Source organism: Echeneis naucrates, chromosome 19, assembly GCF_900963305.1.
Source record: "Echeneis naucrates chromosome 19, fEcheNa1.1, whole genome shotgun sequence".
Lineage (NCBI taxonomy): Eukaryota > Metazoa > Chordata > Actinopteri > Carangiformes > Echeneidae > Echeneis > Echeneis naucrates.
This window is the reverse complement of record NC_042529.1, coordinates 16,400,163-16,422,626: the sequence shown is the minus strand read 5'-3', so window position 1 is coordinate 16,422,626 and position 22,464 is coordinate 16,400,163. Positions and strand designations below refer to the sequence as shown.

General features: G+C 40.4%; 2 protein-coding genes across 2 annotated transcripts; one reads left to right on the top strand and one right to left on the bottom strand.

Annotated features, from left to right (window-relative positions):
* Window positions 1-249: 249 nt before the first annotated feature.
* nrbf2b (nuclear receptor binding factor 2b) lies at window positions 250-9,101 on the bottom strand. The gene is made up of 4 exons (XM_029528445.1): window positions 8,924-9,101; window positions 7,050-7,134; window positions 3,568-3,608; window positions 250-3,239 (listed from the first exon to the last, which is right to left on the bottom strand). Exons 1-4 carry the CDS (start codon window positions 9,014-9,016, stop codon window positions 2,520-2,522), a joined length of 939 nt encoding a protein of 312 aa, XP_029384305.1. The 5' UTR covers window positions 9,017-9,101; the 3' UTR covers window positions 250-2,519.
* A 314-nt stretch (window positions 9,102-9,415) lies between these two features.
* LOC115059865 (NHL repeat-containing protein 3) lies at window positions 9,416-21,560 on the top strand. Its single transcript, XM_029527588.1, has 3 exons — window positions 9,416-9,905; window positions 17,888-18,090; window positions 18,367-21,560. The coding sequence occupies exons 1-3, from the start codon at window positions 9,641-9,643 to the stop codon at window positions 18,964-18,966; spliced, it is 1,068 nt and encodes a 355-aa protein (XP_029383448.1). The 5' UTR covers window positions 9,416-9,640; the 3' UTR covers window positions 18,967-21,560.
* The last annotated feature ends 904 nt before the right edge of the window (window positions 21,561-22,464 follow it).

The window sequence follows — 22,464 nt, the reverse complement described above, 5'->3', positions numbered from 1 at the left end:
AGATTTTAGTGCTAAGTTTACATGTTCTCCTCGTGCCTGTGTGGGTTTCCTCCCACCGTCCAAAGAAATGCATGTCTAGGTTTAATGGTGACTCGTAATTGTCCGTAGGTCTGAGTTTGAGTGGTTCTTTGTCTTTGTGTGTTGCCCCGGGATCGACTGGTGGCCAGTCCAGGGTGTACCCTGCCCCCACCCAGTGTGAGCTGGGATTGGCTCTAGCACCCCTTACAACCCAGAAATGGATTAGCAATAGATGATGAATTAATATATTTAAATTCAAGGACTTTTGATGTACCTTATACATTGAATACATCATGACAAGTCAAACATCATATCAATGATGAAACAAATATGAAGCAGGTCATCACTGCTAAAGCTTCCAACAGCATATCATGAGCTACTGTGGTGAAAATAATTCATCTTATCTTTATGTACTAATTGTCTAAAGTTGTCCACATGTCAATATTACAGTCACAGTCCTACTACGATCCTCACTAACAGGAACTCTATGCAAGTAATTTATTAATGAATATGTGGATCTATCATAGAGGTAAAAGTAATGTGGAATAATGTGTGTGTGGGAATGTGTCCTGTTTGAAACCAGTTCTGCAATATTATGCATCACTGTCTGTGTGTTTCTCACATGCATTCAACTGCAAGAGGCACAGTCAACAAGCAGCCAGATTTTCTTTGGATCATTCATGGAATGGACCAGTGAGCTGTCTCAATGCTGCTGATTGAATATATGTGTAGCTCAGTTGAAGCTGCAGTCATCAAGAATGTATTCCTTAGTCATTGCATGATTAAAATGATGAAACCATAGAACTGTCACCAACACTTCAGGCCCATGAAGCGTTTCAGTCTTTTCCAGGTTATTTTTCTGGTTTTACTGCACAGTAGAACTCAGAATGGTCTACCTTTTCTACGAAGCCAGGGAGCAGCTAAAGAACCAGAGCTCAAAAACAGAGCAACAAGTAACTCAAAAAGTTGAAAAGACAACCAGACTCCAAATGAATGTCTGTCTGCTGAAAATTCTCCTGGAGTTATTCAGCCATGTAGTGACGAACACTTGACTAATTCTGCTTTATAACAACCATTTCAATGTTTTAGTCCATTTAACGTCAAGCTTTAAATTTCTGAAAGTTTTTTTTCCTACAGAATGTGTATTTACTGCCACCAGTGCAAAGCAAATCAGTGAAAATTGGTATGCTCCTATAACTGTACCACCACATAATGCAAGGCACTGTGTGATTCTAGTGTAATATTTTCACTGATTGGATGGAAAAAACACATAAAATCAGCAAACATTAGCTTTTGGAAAATGGTCGGCAGGTACCTATGACTTAAAGTCAATAGGCCAACACGTTAAGATGTTAGTCTTTTTCATTAGACTATATCATGAAAGCCATAAACTACAAACACCCTGATCCTGCAAGAAACGGGACACAATGTGTGTTAATTTGGAGGAACATAACTGAACACAACTGATATGCATGAAAATCTTTTTTTTCTGCGCATGGACACACATACGATTATTTAAATCTACTTCCACAAAATAAAAGGTACTACTACCAGTAACCTACTGGTGAGGTGTATTAGGTGTTCTGAAACCAAATGCTCCTGTGATGGGGGACAAATCTTCAGGATTCTTGGAGGAACACTGATTCAAAGACTAGACACTAATTGTGTCCTTTAACAAAGGAAATGTCATTCTATAAAGTTTCAGGCAATGGTTTTTCCTTCTTTCTTTACAAGCAAAAGAAAACAGACAGACAACAAGGAAAACCAAACTTCTGTCTGAGGTTCTGCTGCAGAGGTCAGAAAAAATGGAAACTTAGGTTTGCAATAACACATATTACCAAAAAAGTCACATAAAGATAAATATGTTTATTTATGTACCATACTGAATTAATAAAAATGATACTAAATATTCCTCTTAAAAATAATTTACCACTAATCAATCACTGTTTGAACTAGCTACAGTAACACTGAAGCCTTCATATCCATGACATATGAGAAAAAAATATTGTAATTTGGGATTACATGACTATCATTCAGCTTCAGAACACTTATTTTATGGCTTTTTTTCCAGACACTCTGCAGGACGCATGATAAACCCACATATTTCACAATAAAACACTCAAATCACCTGCAAGTCATGATGTGAACTCAGTTGTCATTGAGTGACAAAAACATAGAACGTGATGTGATGATGCAGAGGAAGACTGTAAGAATTTTTGTCCAAGAATATGCTTTCACGTGCTATCCAAAAATTGTGTTTATGAAAACTTCATTTTTTCTTGACGGTTGCTGTATACCACACTGACCTTGTTGAAGTTCTAAAAGACATTATTTCTGAATGAACTATACCACCTTTGTCTTTGTATTCGTTTGGCAGGAGTTATCACTTAATGGGCCTGATTACAACTGTATGTAACTGAGGCATCAGATCTCAAAAGCCATACTGGCTGAACCCTGTGCCTGCGTGTGACTGTGTGTGTGCAAGAGTGGCATTGGCCTTATCACAGTTTATCCCTGTCCAATAGCTCCTGTAGTTCATTCTGGATGTCCTCTGGCAGCTCTAGAGGAGGCAGGTCATCCAGACACAGGTCTTCCTGAGCTGGCATCTCCAGTGGGGGCAGCTGAGGGATAGCAATCTCCTTCCCTTTCCCTGTGCTTTTCCTCTCCTGCCCGACCTCTGTTCCCATAGAAGCGCCTGCTTGTGGGAGCACCCAGAGCTCTGAACGCTCCACAAAGTCTGCTGCTTCAACCGCTTCAGAGCGCAACCGGTTGTTTTCGGATTGCAGCTGCTCATTCTGAACCACCAGACGCTGGTTTTCATTCATCAGGTGATCAACCAGGCGCCGCAGGTCCTCGATGGTGGTCTGTTGTTCTTCCAAGCGGGTTTTGTCATCTTTGGTAGTCTTAGATCCTGCACACGGTAGAGTCAAAGGCTGGCAGCCTCCAATCTGCCGAGTCTGAAGCTGGTATAGTAAAGTGTCATACTCTCTCTCTCTAATTCCTCCGCACTCAGTGGCTGAAAGGCCTTGTGAGATATGGGGCAGGAGCTGGCCTATGGCCTGGGTATGGGTTTGGGCGACAAGGGCTGGGCTGCTGGAAGGCTGCACTGGTCCAGGTTGGACCTTTGTTGCCTCACGACGAGCTTCTCTCTTCCAGCGCTCTTGGATGAGTCGCTGCTGTTTGATATGACCGTCCCTCTGCAGCTCTATGGACAGACGAGCCTACAGACACAAGTATCAACACCAGCCACAGCGCTCACAACATAAACTCGGACACTGGCATAGACAATGGATACAGCTCTAAAGTCACATGGTTGTTTCTTGCCCCTTTGATAAATAGAAGCTCAAGGGTAGGGGGGAGGGAGGGTCAAATTAAGTTAAATACTGAATATTAAAACTTTATTAACTCTTAATGACAATATTTTTGTTTCCAAGGTAGCTGTGTGGTCTCTTCACAAGGTGAATAAATTTAGCCTTAGCAATATCAGTTGAAATAAAAGCCTGAATGTAAGTCAATGACAACATGCACGCACACACAGAACAATCTTACCCGCTCACACATTGTTGTCTTCATTGCATCTGTCAAAAGTTCTGTGGGAGAGACAGATGGAATTGAGCACCTTAATGAACCCAACAACAAACTTTAATTTCTAATGCAAGTGAACTATGCCATTATTTACAAATAGGCAAACAATAAAGACGGCACAATACACAGCACAACTCACACAGTGGATGATATTATAATCTGCATCAGTACTTTGAGCAATACACCTTTGGTATTTAGACAGAAAAACACTGTTTGCTGTTTTGTTTGTTTGTTTGTTTTTTCACTCCAACACAATAAACACAAGAAACTTGTGCTACAAAAAAAAATGGACCAGGCTCAGTTATTAACTCCCTTACAACAAACTTTACCCTGCTCTATGTTCCCTACAGATAATATCCAACTAGGCCAGTGAGCGGTGATAACTATCGTGTCTTTGGGGTCGTCAGGTGGGAACCTCCTTTCACCGGTGTTTCGTCTAGTTAATCCCACAACACACAACACTTCACAACACTTCAAGGAGGCTACAGTAATATCCAACAGTGATCACTGGCGTCCCAGAGTCACCCCCCTAATGCCAGCCATCACCACTCCTCACACAAAGACAACAATCTCAAGCAGCTCTACTGTCAACTATTCTGACCTCTCACCAACTGCACCAGTGAAAGCGGGGTGGGGATACAGACCTTGGTTCGGGAAGGGGAGAGAAATAGAAGAGGTGGAGATAAAAGTAGGGATGGGATACAGACCCTGGTTTGGGTAGGGGGCATGGAAGCATAGAGGGTGCAGGAGGTGGAGGACAAGCTACACTAGCAGATTCAGCAAACAAACTCACCTGGACAGTTCTATAATCAAACCAAATCAAACCAATACAGGCCAACTCACCTGGACTAACTGCATGGTCTCAAAGAGGCTCAAACAAGCTACACCCTCCACTTAAACACACTTCCTCTTCCTGGATTTCTGCTCAGAATCGGAATATGTGTTCTTCAGGTACTCTTCTACTTCTATCTTTGTTGCTATCTTTGTTGCTACCAGCAAAAGGGAGCTGCCCTCCCTTTTGCTGATTAAACAATCCTTTGACAAACTTGAATGGGTCCCTGTAAAACACTGAAACCTGTAAAACATTCTTAATTGTCTTCTTTCTTTAACTAATTTCCCCCATTTCTCTTTGCCATCTAGACTTAGCTACCTGTACTCTTTCAACCCTCTTTCTATCTTGTACCCCAAATGCTTCTACACCATAGGAGTAAATTATGTCTCCCATCTTCTCTAATCTATCGCTTGCGTTTCTGCCTAGTCTGCTCAGAATTATTGACAAGACCCTGTTGACTGTCTCCCATTCCTACTATTTGCTCTAGGGCATTTAACTCTAGCTTTCTGCTCCATATTTCTCTCTCTGACTGGCCTGTTCACCATATTATCAGCTGCATCCCTTCTTATAACCTCCTCCTCCACCTCTGTGGCTGTGTTGTTGATATCCTTCAAACTGTGGTTTTCTACCTGTCTCTGGATTTCATCCGACTTATTCAATTGACTTCTTATAAAGTTCCGATCGATGCGGCCACACTGTCCTTTCTTTCCCACACATCTCTTTCTTCCCTGATACACTCTAAGGCCTCTAACTGATGTTACTTTCTGCCAACCACAAGGACAAACCTGGAGCTTCTTTCCCTCTAATCTACCATTTTTATTCTTTCCAGCCACGCTCACTTTTTTCTTCACACTATTCTGCCCACTAGTAGGCCTAGAGAATAGATCCGTGCCCCTATCCTTCACTGAGCCACATATCCAACTCGTAGTCTTATCTGTTCCACCAAAGATCAATTTGTCTGTACATCCTGAAACAGACGAATGATCATAGTTTCTGAAAATCAGAAAGATGGTACAGGAGGACTTGTGGCCCTGTGCTCATGGAGATGTGATTTCCCATTCTGCTTAGGATTAGACAAAGTCAGCTCACAAAGCTTGGTCAAAGTTTTGGCAGAAGTACTAAAACGATGAGATCCCTTTTTTTTGTGTATTTCTGGACTTTATATGCCTTTATTTCAGGCAGTAATCGGAAGAGAGGCCGACAGGAAACAGGTAGAGAGGAATGACCTGCAGTATAAACCTGGGATGCTGCTATTACATGGCACACTTGATAACCACTCAACCATCAGCACTGCCAATAATCCGAGAATCCTAAAGACACTAATTGTGAATGGTGAGAATCCTAAAGCAGGTTCCCCAGCCAAGATTTGGGAGAAAGCACAGGCTTAAATTGACAAAATATCAATGCAAAATTATATTCCACCTTCTTGTTATGTTATCAATACACTATTGCCAAGTATCAACATCAGGAGTGTGACAGACAGCATTAATACTCATTCATTTACTATCCATTTACTATTATCCAAAGCAGCTTAAAATGAAAAGCATCAGTAAAGTTTTGCTGCAGTAGAGGTCTGGTAGAGTACAGTTTGAATATCTACATCTATTAAAATGGTGCAGGGAATTATATGAAAAAAGTGCAACAAACAATAATCTGCCAAAACAATGCCAGTTAGACACATTCCGGATTTTAGAAGAGGAGGTGCTCTCAGAAAAAGGATAGAGAAGGATGTCCCTGTTTTATAGGACTGTTCCAAATAGGAACCATTGTTAGACACCCCGAACATGTCCTTGTTTGTTAATAATGCCAATGCAGGGCAACAATCGCAAACAGTCTTGTAGACAAATATATACTCATACTTTCATACAGGGTATAAAATTTACTTTTTGACCTACCTGTCAAAGGCAGGTAAGGTGTGCATACTTAACAGCCAAACTATATTTTTACCGGCCACAAAATTTTTCACAACACAGGGTTAGTAAAATAGTACTAAAATCTGTTAATTGCACATGAATTGATTTTCAGTAGGGAACTATATGGCTGGCTACTGTACACTGGCAATGCGTTCCCACATACTTGCTAATAGCTTTTGTTGCCCCGCTTGATCTCTGACTGACTGGCTGAACGTACACAGACACACACTGTTACATTTTCAAAATTTGAATGGCAGTGGCTAGCCAGGGACGAATTTGAAATTAAAATATGATCATACCATTTGTAATCTGTGTGTTTTATTGTGTAAAACGGTAATCATTTATTAGTGAAACAAGCATGAGGCATATTTTATCAGCTGGCCAATGGCAAGTAAGCCTCCTGATTCGCCAAAACATATTTTATCCACATTTGGCGAGTGCTGATTTTAAACCCTGCTTTTATACAGTACTCAGTGTTGCAAAAGCTATACTCTCTTTCTGCAGATGGGGAGAGCAGCTTTTCCTTCTCATACGTGCATACATCTGGTTTACACAACACATGAAGGGTTCATAACAAGGAAGGCACTGGGCAGCAGTTTAATTTCTCCTAAGAAAACAGTTCGGCATTGACGTAGTCCAGGCCAAATACTCTGTTTCTGAGCAAGTATACTCAAAGTTGAAAAGAGCATTCTAAAACCCACCTGCTGCTTTTCCATGGCACAACATGGCCTCTTCATACTTTCCAGCAGCTACTAAACGGTCTGCCTTCCTGCATTGCTGATGAGCCTGAAGAGAGGGAGACACATAGAGGAAAACGGTAATGGAGGAGAGGAAAATGATTATTGGAGATATCAAAAATCGGAAAGGAATGCAATTTGTTGGAAAATGTTGGGGGGTGATGGACTGACAGGAAGCAGATGTAAAAAAAAAAAAAGAAAGAAAAAAAGGGGAAGTTAAAAAAAAGAGCAACAAGAAGTGAGATTTAAAGATTGGAGAATATGTTTTTATTTATGGTGCCTATTTCTTCTGCTCTCTGTGCCATTGTGTCAGAAGCTTAAGGGAGACAGCAAGGTAGTGAAGACTGCACAATGTCAGCTAGAGAAAACGTACCTTAGTTGGCACTAACTATGGGGAAATATGGGTCATTCTGGACAAAAAACTTACTACAAAAAAAATGGACCAGACTCAGTGACTAACTACCTAACAACAAATTTTCGCCCTGCTCTATGTGCCCTGAAGATAATATCTAACTAGCCCAGTGAGCAGTGATAGCTAGCATGTCTTTAGGGTCATCAGGTGGGAACCTCCTTTCAACTGTGTTTCGTCTAATTAGTCCCACGACACCTCCAGGAGGCTAGACGGTGATCACTGGCGTCCCAGAGTCAGCCCCTTAATCCCAGCCATCACTTGGTTATGTTGCCATGTATACTGTTCTTGTGAAAGACCAACCTTACAACCAACAAGATGTGCTTTAGAGTTGCAGTACCTGAACACAACGAACATAGTGGGTCTCCATTTACCCAGAGTTTTAGGTTAGAGTCTTACTTAAATGTTTAGCACCGCTGTCCTGCTGCACCAACAGCTTCTAATGAGCTTCACCTGGTGGACAAACACCTTTTCAATACATCTATATTTTTCTACTTTCAGATTTGCTTTGGCAGCATCTGGCTGTGTTATGACTATGCCAAGATAACAAGGGTGTATCATCTCAACCATAACCATGTGTTAAACAGAGATAACAAAATGTATAAACAATATATATACGTGCAGAGACCATCACAGGTATGCAATGGGGTACCACAGAAGGTGGCTGCACTCTAATGATGATGCTAGCACATAACTTGGGAATTTGTATATGTGTACATTTTAAGCCATTGCTTTCTGTGGATTGGCCTTGTCACATTCTTTGTTATTTGGTGATTTATTTACCTTTCTTTCCATGAGGTTTTACACATCTTGCTACTTACTACTTCTGGCATATAAATTCTGATCTGGAATATAAATGCAAGTTTCTTTTAAAATTGTTAGAGGTGACATCTTACTACACGTCATCCCCTTCCTAAGCAAATAGTCAGGGAGGTGTTGATTGAACTGAATAAATATCTTATAATTAAATAATTAAAAATAATAATTATAAAGAGGATTACAAAGCTGCCATGAATCAAAAGGGATCATTTGTCACCAGGAATATGCCACTGCTAACGTCCTAACTGACAACAAAACAGTTTTGAGATTTGAAAAGTACTTAGGTGGCATTCCTTTTCATTGTTGCTCTGTCTGGTAAAAGTATGGCCATGACATTTTAAAAACTACCTACAAAATGGAAGTTAATCATAAAATAGCATTTTCAAAAAGTTAGCTAGTCACACAGTTCTTGCTGAAAGTACTGACTCTAGTTTAAGGAGGTAACACTGGTTCTGTCGAGAACCAAACCAAAACGTACGACATTCGTAGCACATTCGGGCTAACAGACAGCGACGGAGCGGTTAGCTGCTAACTTACTGTAGCTTATCTATACAGTGCCCTAGCGTCAGTAACGTTAGCCTGCGATTGCAACATCGAGACCTAAACTTACGAGGTTGAGCGGGCTGTCGACGACCTCCATGGAGTCGATTGGTCGAAGGTTTACACTACATGAACGGTGCCTCTGTCCTACACGGACTGTCATTCGCGCTGCAGTGAAAAATCTTGAGCAAACGGCGGTTGTGAGATTTACAGTGTGGGGAGCCCTTCGCCTAAGCGATCAACACGACGTCAACACGCACTGACGTACGACGGGGCTGGCTGTGGTTTCGCGCCGCTCAGCTACCGGAAACGGAAACGATTGGTCATAAAATTAAAAGTCCTACAAATAGCATGACATTTTTTTGCAACCGTTTAAACGAATACACACACACACGAAAAGTATGACACGTTTCCGTTACATGTCTGTATTTTTATAGTTACTGATTTACTTACATGTCGAGTGTGAACGCTAAGACATGTTTTAATTGCACCACTGTCAGCGGAAATGCTCATTTGAATGCCGAATCACTTTCCGTACTTTTATTTTCGTTTTGGACTTGAGGGGAAGTCAATTTCAGTAATTGATACCGTTAGTGTATCTAAAACACTCACAGCCGCGTTTTTGATTTCGGAGCATATAAACACGTATGATCGGCGGTTTGTTTGTTTTTACAGCAGACCGTGCATCTCACGTCAGATGACCTCTCCATCTTGGACTCCTGCGACAGGTTAAGTTAACGTCACGGAAGCACATTAGACGTAACATATATCAGCAGTGAAAAGGCTGATGTTGACGAAAAAGAGAGGCCACAAGTGTCTGATAGCGTCCACTATGGCCTCGTTGGTGTTGCTCTTAATGGTGCTTTACGGGACCATTGGCACACATCAGCAGCAGCCAGGCAGATCCAGTCTCACGCAGGACTACCAGCTGCTGGGCAGACCCCTGTACAAGCTGGAACTGAGCTGGCCCAGGAACCCGGAGGTCTTCACCGGAGAGGTGTTTGGGGTGGCTGTGGACCAGTACGCCGGTGTGCTGTATGTGGCACAGAGAGGTAAACACATGCACTGCCATTTCCTTCTCTGACTAATCCCCGCTGCTGTTTTCACGTGACATCGAACCCACTCAGTGCCTCTGATTTCTCAGACAATGCGACCATAATCAAGACTTCTTCATAAATGAGTTTACATAGCATTCTGTTCACACCAAAGATATCCCCACTTCCTTCAGTCCATAATCTGTTCATATATATATATATATATATATATATTGCTGTAACGATGGATTTCCCATACGTGGGATAAATTACTATCTTATATTATTCATTTCCAAACAATCCATCAAAAAATCTTAAAATTTCTAAAAAATATTCAAATATAACTATATAGCCAGAAATCAAGGAAGATAGCAAGAAATTACTTCCTTCCTTTCCTTTCCTTCCTTTCATATAAACACATGCATTCATCCAGTCATAATGAATGCCTGAATTGGCTTTATTGTCATTATACCAAAAGCACCACATTTGGTGTGGCTTCTCTCTCAATAAAATATACACAATAGATCATAAAATAGAGAGAATAAAATAAAGAATAGAAAATAGATTGGTCAAGGACTAAAAATATAAACATGTTTTACATTAATGTATAAGAATAATAAGAAGTGCATCTAAAAAGGGGCAAAGTGCAGACTGTTTGTGTAAAGCACTGGTCTGAGGAGGCCTGTTTGACTCTCCAGGGTTGTATTTAGAGCACCAACTCGGACATGCTCACAGATTCTTGCTTGGATGTTGATAAACTGAATGTTGTTAATGGATTACTTATTGTGCAAATCATTTAATTTCTAAAAAAATGTCACCATCTAGCCCAATAATAAACATTCAATATCAAAGTCCCTTAAAATGTTATTAAACAAAAAGTACAAGTTATTTAGAGAAGGGAAAATGTTAGAGATGCGCAGTTTAGAGCAAAAAGTCAAACATGAAGTCAGGGCTAGTAAAATGAAATTTAAGATCAACACTGAGACTTAAATCAAAATTAATAAACTGGGTACTGCTTAAAAGGTATCAAAGAAGCAGCCCTATTTTCTACCATGTCCTCCGACGGTTAATAATTTTGGGCCTGTTGCCTTTTTTTCCTTGCATATGAAATCTTTTGAAAGATTGGTTAAGGGAAAATTCATAACTAAAACAGAACATCTTTTGCATCCTCTTCAATTTGCTTATAGGGCTCAGAGCAATGTGCAAGATGGTAAATCCCAGGCATCAGGTTCTTGATTTTCTTATAAATAGAACCCAGACAGTGAGGGTGAATAGGACCCTGTTTAGTGACACAGATGACACAGGTGACTGCTGCAGCCATTACACCAATGGGCACATTATTGTCAGCCTTTTAATGATGGTGAAGTCAGTCATGGTCACGATGTCAACAATTTTGTCTGTTGGTGTGATGATGCCTTTCTTCAACTTAATGGTAGCAAAACAAAAGACCTCTGTAATTATTTCAGACAAGATGATTCAATTCCCCAGAGCACTGTTATCAAGGGTCATATGAATATCTTGACACCCTGACAGACAACCATTTCAAATTTAGTGTTAATATTGAAATGCTATGAAGAAAGCTTTTTTTGCCTAAGGAAACTGGCAAATTTTCAAGTTAACAAGACTCAGTTTTTGATAAATGTATTTATTAAATGTTCCACATATTACAAACACACATTACAACACAGAACAAATACAATGCCAGAGATCAGGTTCACAACAAGACAGACATGTAGTCTACACATATTTTGACAGAGCAATATACTTTGCAATATACGATAATATTACAAGAGTCCAAAGTCCACACCTATGACAATAACAATACTAATTTGTATGTCCCTTTAACAGTTAGGTCACAAAGGTCTCTTTGTGACCTAACTGAAAATAATAAAAAGGATTTCCAGATTTTCTTAAACATGGGATATTTACCTTTTAACATAAATGTAAGCCTTTCCAGGGATAGGGAATTCGACATTGTGGCCATCAAGGCTTGTAGACTCGGTTTATTCATAGATTTCCAGGAACTGGCTAAAATGTATTTGGCTTGTAGCAAACAATAAATTGTAATTTTCTTATTTTCCTTGTTTAGTTTGCATTCCTGGGGAAAGATTCCCAAAATACACATTATGGGACACAGTTTTAACTTCACGTCTGAAAGACAAAAAATTATGTTTAACACCTCTGTCCAAAACATCTGGGTTTGAGGACATTGCCAGAGGTAGTGGACTAATGTGCCTTTCTCGCCACACTTAACACATCCATCTTGGTGATTGGGATCAAATTTATGCAGTCAGTAGGGGGTTAAATAGGTCCTCATCAACCACCATCGTCAGTTTGAAATGAGAATTAATTGATTGTGTCTGAGCTTTCAAGCAAGCCTGCTGCCAGTCCTCCACAGATATTACACAGTTCAAGTCCTCAGACCACGCAAGCCTTTTTTTTTTTCAGACCTAACTTTAGAACTGTTTGAAATAGTGTCACCGAAACGGGTGATCAAGCCCCTCTTTGATTGATATTTCACTGCTATTTCTTTAATTGGGGTGAGAGTAGGAAATGTTAGGGATTTTTGTGATTGAAATATGAAATCTCTAATCTATAGATATTTAAAAAAATGCTTGGCAAAATATCGTAATTTTGTAAATGTGCCTCATGCCATACCTGGATAGTATTTCTTACAAAGTGATTGTGTGTATGTAATTTTAATTCTTGGCTGAGTCATGGTATAAATTGAGTGGCAGGAAAGATGTACTGACTATCTTAAGTTTACCCAGGAATGCGGTGTATCTGTTGAGAACCAACAGGAGGCGTCAGAGAGTTGGGCCACCCAGTAGTACCATCTAAGATTTGGTAGGCTCAGGCCCCCTCTTTCATAAAGGAGATATAACAAAGACAAGCGAAGCCTGGCCCGTCTATTGTTCCAAATAAACTTTCAGAAGATACTTTTCATTTTAACAAAGTAATTATCAGGGCGACTGAGAGGAATGACCTGGAAAAGATGAAGGAATTTTGGGAGGACATTCATTTTAAAAATAATCAGGGCTATTGGTCTATAAGAATCACATTTTATTGGCGATTTCCTGGGCTTTAGGATCACAATAATAAGAGCATTACGCAAAGAGGGAAGCAGTTCACCTGACTTAAAGCTATCCCTCAAGATATCAAATAATGGAGACAGTAATTTATTTTAAATAAAATATAATAAATAATAATAAAAAATAAAAAAAATAAAATAAAAGTCCATTGGGATCCCGTCTGGGCCTGGGGCCTTTCCTCCTTTCGTTTTATCCATTGCATCGGACACTTCACTTATTGTAATTGGGGAGTCCATTGCGGCTTTAGTTTCCTCGCTAAGTGAGGGCATTGTTATAGAATCAAAGAATTTAATGAAAGATTCAGTGGTTACCTGGCAGTCCGTCGAGTATAAATGTGAATAGTAAGACTCAAATATCCCATTTATTTCCTGGGGGTTTGAAATTTTTTCGCCATTTACATTTGTAATCTCACTGATTGTTCTCTCCTGTTGTAGCATTTTAATGCGCCACGCTAAAAGTTTTCCTGCCTTTTCACCCTGGTCATAGTAGTTTTGTTTTAATCTTAATACATCTTTTTTAATACATATTTTAAATTATGTTCCAGCATAAATCTCTGTATGTATCCTTTCTACACCTTAGGTGAGAGCTTTCTGAACCTGAGAATCTATGTAGTACAGGATCAAGGGTCCAGTTAAAATCACTCCCTATAATTATGTCCCCATGAAGAGATGAAATAGTTAAGAATAGTTGATTAAAAAGGTTTAGATCATCATTATTAGGTCCATACAGATTAACCAGAATTAAGTCCTGGTTCAGTAGCGACCCTTGTATAATGACAAATCTACCTGCAGGATCTAAAATATTTTTTTGTATACAGAGAGGTAGGGATTTATGGATTAACACTGCCACACCCTTGCCATGTGAAGAGAGAGAAGATGCAATAACTTGACCAACTTTTCCTTATTCTAATCATTTCACTTGGTAATAAATGTGTTTCTTGTAAGAAAACTATTTTAGGATGGTATTGTTTAAGTCTATTCATTACTTGTTTAAGTTTGACAAGTTCTCTCAAGCCTCTAACATTCCAAGAGATCACCTCAAGATCAAGATCTTTACCCATTTACATAGAAACGAATGCAACGCAAAGCCCTGTTACATAGCACGTTTGAACACACAGTGCTGTTATAAACAAATAAACAAACCCAAAAATCCCCATTTGTGAAAAGTACACAATTACTCCCCCCTCCGTAAATGAAAACTCTGCTATACTTACTGATCCCGGGAAAGACATCACGTGTTGGACCTTGTACATCACCTTTCCTCTTTGGTGAGCTGCTCTCATCACTCTGGCCTTGTTTTAGTAGTTGAGCAATATCATGATGATTATGCTGGGTGGACCGTTCGGGTTTTGTTGACCCCAAAGTCTGTGAGCCCACTCGGTGATTAGTGGGTTAGGGAAAGTATCTGGACCCAGGACCTTGGGCAGCCAGGTTTGGAGAAACTCCGCAATATCCCCCTTCTTGGTTCTCTCAGGTTAGATCTCCAGCTCCTATTTTCTAGATCATCCACTTTCAGAGTAAGCTCATGAACCTTTTTCTGAAGGGATGCTTCTTTGTTAACCAGTGAGGAGATGTCACCTTCAGCTTTGCTAGTACGAGTCTCTGCTGTATTTAGCCTTTTGGTGAAGACAGAAATTGCATCTTTTATTCTATGGTTAGACGTTAAGACCTCCTGTAACTGGGTAGAGAAGTCTTCTCTTAGTGGGTGAATGGCTGCTAGTATATTAGCCTCATTATCATCTGTTAGCTTCTTCCATATCCTCATCAACATCTTCTTCGGTTTTGTTCTTTTTGGGTTTCTTTCTGGGTCTTTTCGGCATTTTTCTTGGCCAAGTAGAGGGAATACCTTGTTTTAGGGTTGAATGTTTGTACGAAATGGAACATATATAGAGATGAATAGGTCGAAGCTCTGGGTTTTAGCTGCCATGTGCCATCAACGCCGTAACCGGAAGCCAGCAAGACTCAGTTTTACAGTTGTATAGAGCTTTTATTAGAGTCTGTTTACACTTTTTGCACTTTTTGTACAAAAAGAGAAGAATGTGCATAGTAAAATTATGAAATTGGCCATTGAGGCTATTGGAGAATTGCAGCTTGAACCATATATTCAATATGCAAGTGGTGAATAAAGCCAGGAGCATCAGATCTGATTGTGTCCATCTTCTGAGCTCAGAGTACAAGCTTTTGCCATCTGTCGTATCACTAAGTGCTACGGCCTCACTAAGAGGCCAAGAAACGGATACAAAAACTCCTTAGTCACTGTCTCCATTAGAGCCTTAAATGCTTTTGGCCAAATGACGTAACTGTTACTGTAGATAAAGATGACAATGATTTTCACGTGAAGACTGCTTCAATGAGTTACAATAATTCTTGATTACTGCCAATGTATCTTGTGTTTTTACTGTACTTTATTGGTATTTTTAGTGTGATGCCATGAATCCTTTGTGTTTTTGTGACCGCTGCAGCACAATTCTCCCATTTGGAGGAAATAAACTTGAACCTTAAAGTGTATCTGTGGGTGGCCAAACCGCAATAACTTACCATGGATTAAAAATACAAAAGTTATCTGTAAGATACAAAATTCTTACAGATAACTTTACTTAACTTTAAAAATTGAGCATGCAGTATTTCCCATTTATAAAAAATCCATTGCTCCCATTGCTGCTATAATATAGCGATAATATAATTTTTTTCTTTCTTTGTTATACTAATGACCATATCAGTGTATATGCCCTTTTTACGTTTGTACGGTAGGTGGCTCATAAGCACCAGAAATGCATATAGGTAAAGCCCAGGTGATGTGCAGGGGTGGTGCGAAGGGGAAGGCAAACAGTTTTTGACCATCTCAGTGTGGTAGCATGATGTCTCTCTTTGTGATGAAGGAAACTGATGAATGGAAAACTAAACTGTGATGATATACGGACTCAAAAGTTACACCTGTGTGGAGGTGAGCAAACAATTGAATTTAAATAAATGGGTAACCGCATTCAACGATCCACATGGGGTTTTTAATGTTGCCCCTTGTCTGAACAAGTTCTCCCCTCAGAGGCCAAATGTATTGGTCATTTTTGAAATACTCAAGAATCATCAATATATACTTGGTATTGAGGGTGGTAGAGGGCTAATTATTTTTTATGGTCACAATATCTCCTCTATGATTTTCTGTCTGTCAAATGTTTTCTCCCGTGTAAAGGGTTCATTTAACATTCATTAACTATGTGACATTACAGCAGAGTAGTGGATTCAAAGACGTGTTCAATTTAGTTCAATTTACATTGCCAGAAGTAATGATAATATGTTCCAATCTCTCTGACACTTGCTACACATAGGTGAGACCTGTCTGTCAATGTTATTTAGTATGTGAGGAGTTATATGTAGTCGGTGTGGTATTTTATATGGGGTGATTTTCATAATCTGGGGTTATGAATATGAAATTTACATAAGAATCCAGCAACAATCATTGCTGGAATTGGATATAATGCCTGATGTAACAAATATGATTCAAACAAAAAAGAAAATTTGCAATTTTTATTATTTATTTATTTACCTTTTGTTCAAGGGTCAAATAAAGATTTCAGATTTAAAAATTTTGAATTTTCTATTCTATTTCTATTATTTCCTGGGTCAGGCATGATAGGGTGAAGGAAAGCCTCATAGGACAGACCTTCACTTTTATCATTAAAGAGGTCTTTCATAAAGATAATGTTCTTGTCAACCCAAATTTGGAAAGAGAGACTTTTTCTTTTTAGAAATACCATAATAATTTTGGAGTCCATCTTTTCCAGATCCCCTAAACACATTCTATGCCCATTTCGATTACACAACCAAATGTTGTTTGTGTAGTCAAAAGCCACGACAAGGACTGCTAACATCTGATCCCTTTTGTAAACAACAGGGCCATGGCTGTGCAAGATTAGACTCAAAGTTGCAACTGTTGTCTCCATCGTGCTCAAAAAAGTTTGGAAAATTAATTTATTGAAAAAGTCGAGAAGGACAGGAGAACACACTTAAAGAGGAAAAAGTCACCGGTGAGCCAGAGCTTCGAATAACAGGCTGCCACTGGTGAATCACTCCCAGGCCGTGTTGCAGGACACAGCAGTAGTTGGGCTGATTATCCCACAATGGGACATGGTCTAACTGACAAGAGAGAAAAGAACTTGTTGACTTGTGTGGAGAGAATTGCCTCTGCCTCATTGTGGGAAGACAAAGGAGCTGATGAGGGATTTTAAGAGCAGCAGCCAACCCCCCACTCCAGGGACTTGAAGTGGACAATAAACACCAATTAAGCTGTGACAGGCCAGCCTCAAAATCTCAGCGTTGGCAGCTTTCTACAGGTGTATGGTGGAGAGTACACTGACCTCCTCTATCAACACTCAGTATGGGAACTGCTCTGCTGCTGACAGGAGGTGCTGCAGAGAATGGCGGGAACTGTCCAGAAGATCTACCAACAGCAACATTCCTTCCATTGAGCACATCTGTATCAGCAGTTCAGGAGCAGTGTCGCCTGCATCATAGGGGACGTTACCCACCCTGCCCATGGACTGTTTGACCCCCTCCCTCTGGGCAAGAGGCTGCAGAGCACCCTGCTCAAACGCAGCTTCAATCCAGCGGCTGTCAGAGTGGTGAACTCCATGCCTCGTTAAATGCACTTTTACATAGAATAGGATTAACTTCATATTTTAGATTTAGGATGTCATAACATTCCTTGAGTACAAATTTGGATACTTTATTTGTCCCAAGGGAAATTCAACAGTCTGTTGAATCCTGTACTACAAATTAATTCATTGATACAAATAAAGTGCTTCTTTGTCCTTCTTTTTCCTTCTTCATCAAAGCTGCTTTCCTGCTGAACTCAATGATTAGGCACTTTACTTTATGCCACACTTAGTGTTTGCCTTTGTGTTGCTTACAGGTGACAATGTGCCCAAGGTGCTGTTGTTTACTACAGATGGAGATTTCCTCATGTCTTGGAACACAACCACACTGGAGATGCCTCATGGGATATTTTTAGCAGATGCAGCCTCATCAAACCCTACTGTGTGGATCACAGACGTTGGAAATGGCCCATATGGCCACTGCATCAAACAGTACTCTCCGTCTGGGAAGCTCCTTCAGGTAATAATCTTAGCCGCAGTCAGATTTCAAATATTCATTCTTTCATTAATTAATCTTTAACCACTTATCAATATCGGGGTCACAGGGATGCTGGAGTAAATCTTAAGTCACTTTAGGAAAGGTCGGGGTACACACTGGACAGATCGCTAGTTTGTCGCAGGGCCAGATTTTATAGAGTTTGAGGAATTGTTGCATAAGGTAGCATCTGCTTAGACTAGGGTTAGGGTTTACATTTATGCAATTAATGTAAAACTGAATATTTCCTTAATTTGTCAGGTGCTTGGTACACCAGGGAAGGCAGGCTCTGGTTTGAACCCTCTTCAATTCGACCAGCCAGCTGAGATTTTCATACACAGCTCTGGGGAAATGTACATTGTGGACGGTGATGGAGGAATGAACAATCGCCTCATCAAGCTGTCTAAAGAGCAGCAGGTGTGTTGGATGCACGGAGAGAAAGGTCAAGGACTAGCTCAGTTCTACATCCCCCACAGTGTGACTGTGGACAATGCCCAAAGGGTGTGGGTGGCAGACAGGGGCAATAAAAGGATCCAGGTTTTTAACTCCATCACTGGCGACTGGCTAGGCACGTGGGGGAGCTGCTTCACAGAGGATGCCCCTTACTCGGTTCGTCTGACCCCAGACAAGAAGTATTTTGTTGTTGTCCAGCTCAACACCAATCAGATATCGTTACTGGATGCACCACCCGTGGGTTTAATTGGCCAGTGCAAAGTGATCAGTGTGATCCAGCTCGCGGATGATGTGAAGCCCCACCTGGTTGACCTGGACCTGAAGACTGGGGCTCTGTATGTGGCTGAAATTGGAGCCCAGCAGGCTCAAAAATTCACCCCTTTTAGTCTGCGTAGTGGTTTCCTGTAGAGCCATACCAGGCTTTAACTGAAGAATCAAACTGGTTTTATTATTCAGTGATCCAATCAGAAGTATCACGACTATTTAGAATGGATTGAAAATGTCCACATTTATTATTATTATTATTATTATTATTATTATTATTATTATTATTATATATTAATGAGAGCCAGGAAAAAAACAAAACAAAAAAAATTTTTCTTTTATTATAAACTGTGTTATGTCCTTGACTTGTTATGTACTTGTGGCACACTTTCACGCTTACGCTGAACCACAGGCACACCAACAGGGCTGCTAAGAACTATGGGTTTTTGGATTTCTTACAATATCTGCTTTTTATTATTATTTTTTTAATTGTGATGTTTGTTACATCCATCCATTCATTCATTCATCTTCTATGCCTTATCCCTCTCTTGGCAGCAGAGGTTGACTGAAAGGATGAAGGATTTAAAAAAAATGTTTTTTGAGTTGATTAATTGATCAAAACCTTAATTTTGCCACAGTCTTGTAAAAGGTGATACTGAAGATTAGCTGAAGTTTCTCAATTTTGATTATAATTTCACAACATAACATTTAATCGCTGGAATGGGAACAGGAGTGAAAACTATGGCCCTGCCATCCAATATCCTGCAGGTGTGAAACACAGATGAACAAAAGAAAACTTCCAGCTTCACAATAAAAGTATCTGACTAACTTAAATCAAGCCATTTCACAATAAAGTAAACCAGTGCTAATACTAAATTACCATTCCTGAAGCTCTTATGTCACCGTCAACATTACTGTATATATTGTAAGTAAACCAGTTATTGTAATAAATAATGCTGTAAATAATATATTTTTTTGCCTTCTAATTGAACATGAGTTAATATTTATCTATTCAGTTGAAGGGGGTGGGGATCCTGTAATGGCTGGCCTGTGTTGGTTAATAGTGGCTGCAAGGGTGGCTAGCTCCTGTTGCTGCACTGTATTTGGGGGCATGGTTCCTCCTCGATCCTCTGGGGTCCTTGCCCCACCTGCTGGCCCCTGGACCACCGTAGCAGCACCTCTGGCTAGGGCACCCGGCTCTCACTTGCCTGGCCTCTTGAATTGCACTTATATCACTCTTTGCTCATGACACACTTTGCTGTGCATAGCTTCTCCCAGGCACATTTAGGCTCATAATAAATAACATGTCCATGATTTTATTGCACAACACCTTGGCGGTCAGACTGGGCTGGTTCAGGGGGGTCTGTGGCAGGACAGGCTGCAGGACAGCAGTGTACCTTAGCCCTCTGACTTTCCCCTACTCTTCTCTGCTGCCCCCCAATCTTCATGCACCACCACATCCAGGGTCACACATTAATGGTGCAGGATATGTTTCCTCGACGGCTCGAGGAAGAACAGAAAAGGGGGAACTTTCACATGTTTTTTTTTTAGTCATGGGGAATGGTCCACTAGTCTAGGGTGGCCTGCAGAGGGGGGTTCCCCTCCCCCTTGAGCGGCTGGCTGCCCTGGGGCCCTGCAGATGATTGGTTGGTTGGATCCCTGGGATTTTCTGCCCTTAGGACAATTCGCCTCTGCCACTGTCTCCTCAATCGTGGTGCATCATAGACGTGGGACTGGTGCCTTGCTGCAAAACACAGCCTTCCACCCCTCCAGCCCATCCCTCCCAGAAGGAATTCTAATGTGTCACCAGTGTCCACCCGCAGGGCATTGCTTGGGCTACTGGGTGGGTCCCTCAGCTTTGGGGGTGCCTCTGGCTTGTCCATAGGTGGGTGGGTCCCTCAGCTTTGGGGGTGCCTCTGGCTTGTCCATAGGTGGGTGGGTCCCTCAGCTTTAGGGGGTGCCTCTGGCTTGTCCATAGGTGGGTGGGTTAGGGTGTATGCTGGTGGTGGTGATCATTACCCCTCTGTATCTCTTGGGCTGTGGCATACCCTGTGGCTGCAGTGGCTCTCTGATTTGGGGGCTCTTGTGCTTCCACACTCTTTAGTTATGCTGGCCTAGACTGCTGGGGGACTGGGATGTACTCTTCCCCATGTATGTATATCAAACATCAACCACTAGCTTTGTTCCTTACCGCGGTCTGTGTTTTTCCCTCCATTCATAGTTAACTTTATCATGGTTTTAGATAGTTAAACTGTTTCAAATGATTGCATTCCTTGACATTGATTTTTATGTTTCCCATGTGTTCAGTATCAGTGGTTTTATTTATAGTTTTTTTTTTTTTTTTTTTATTGTTGTCTGCCTTTTAATGTTTAACATGGCTCTTTTGTGTGAAAAGAAACTTTCTTTGGGGCAAGAAAGGCTTAATTCATTCATTCAATGTTTGAGCTAAACATAGTGTAAATTATTTTGTTAAATGTGATCTGGATGTTCTTATTTGCAATGTTTATATCTGTAACTCCTACCACTGGACTTTGAAAATCTTTATTATGTTAACGGAGAGCCTTCAAAAGTAAATGCTTGTAATGCACTAATTTACAATGACCATGTTGGCTGATGCATTTATATGTGCTGATATACTTAAAATAGTGCTCCACATTATGCTGACAATGTTTGTATGTACAACAGCTGTAAAGTTTGCTTTTAAGGTTCTATGTAACTTTTCTGCATTAAAACTCCAAAAACAGCCAAACTTGTTTTCTTGAGTTGTGTACTGAAATAAATTTTTTTAATCAAAGTAACAGTCACTTTAATTTGGCTGTTTGTTAGTGGTATCAGATCCTCTTTTTGGCTGCGTCAAGGCTGTCTGCCAGAAGCCTCAAAACTCAGTTTTAACTCAATTTATTGATACACATTTTAATAATAATGTTACAATGTAGCAAAGGATTTTAGTCATCAAACATTTGGATCTTTGATTCCCCAATGTTGGGGAATCAAAGAAAATGACTTTATGAACTTGCCTTGTGAAGTAGAATGACCTACTTGAGGGAGCATAATTTCTACATCAGAAACACATTGCTTTAATATGAATAATTGAATTCTGCTGTACACAAGATGCTGACTACCATTTTGGACCAGCCACCAGAAGCTAATTGTTGCTGTTACCCTCCATTATGGTGTACCCCACCCTCACCCAATATGAGCTGGGATTGGCCCCAGAGCCCCTAACGACCTGGATTAGTGATGTAAAATGAATGAATGAATGCATGAAATTGAAATGAGGGAATCCTTACAGAGAGTATATGACTGTTGTTACAATACTGTTAATGAAGACAACCTTGATCCTACCAACCTGTGTTACCAAATGCTGTTCCTGCTGGATCTGACTACAGCCTTACACAGTTTGTACTCTTTGTCCTAGTGGCCAGTCAGACTACCTAAGAACATTGACTCTTATTGTCTCACACAGCTGCGATATCTCCTCATCAGTTCTGATGAAGCAAACAAAACCACATCATCTGCAAAAAACAAAGATGCAGTTCTGGGGATCCCAAACCACACGCTGCTGTCCATAAATATCTCAGACAGGACCAAAGACAAATAGTTCAACATTGATTGAAAACATGTAAGGGCTCTTGCTGGTAG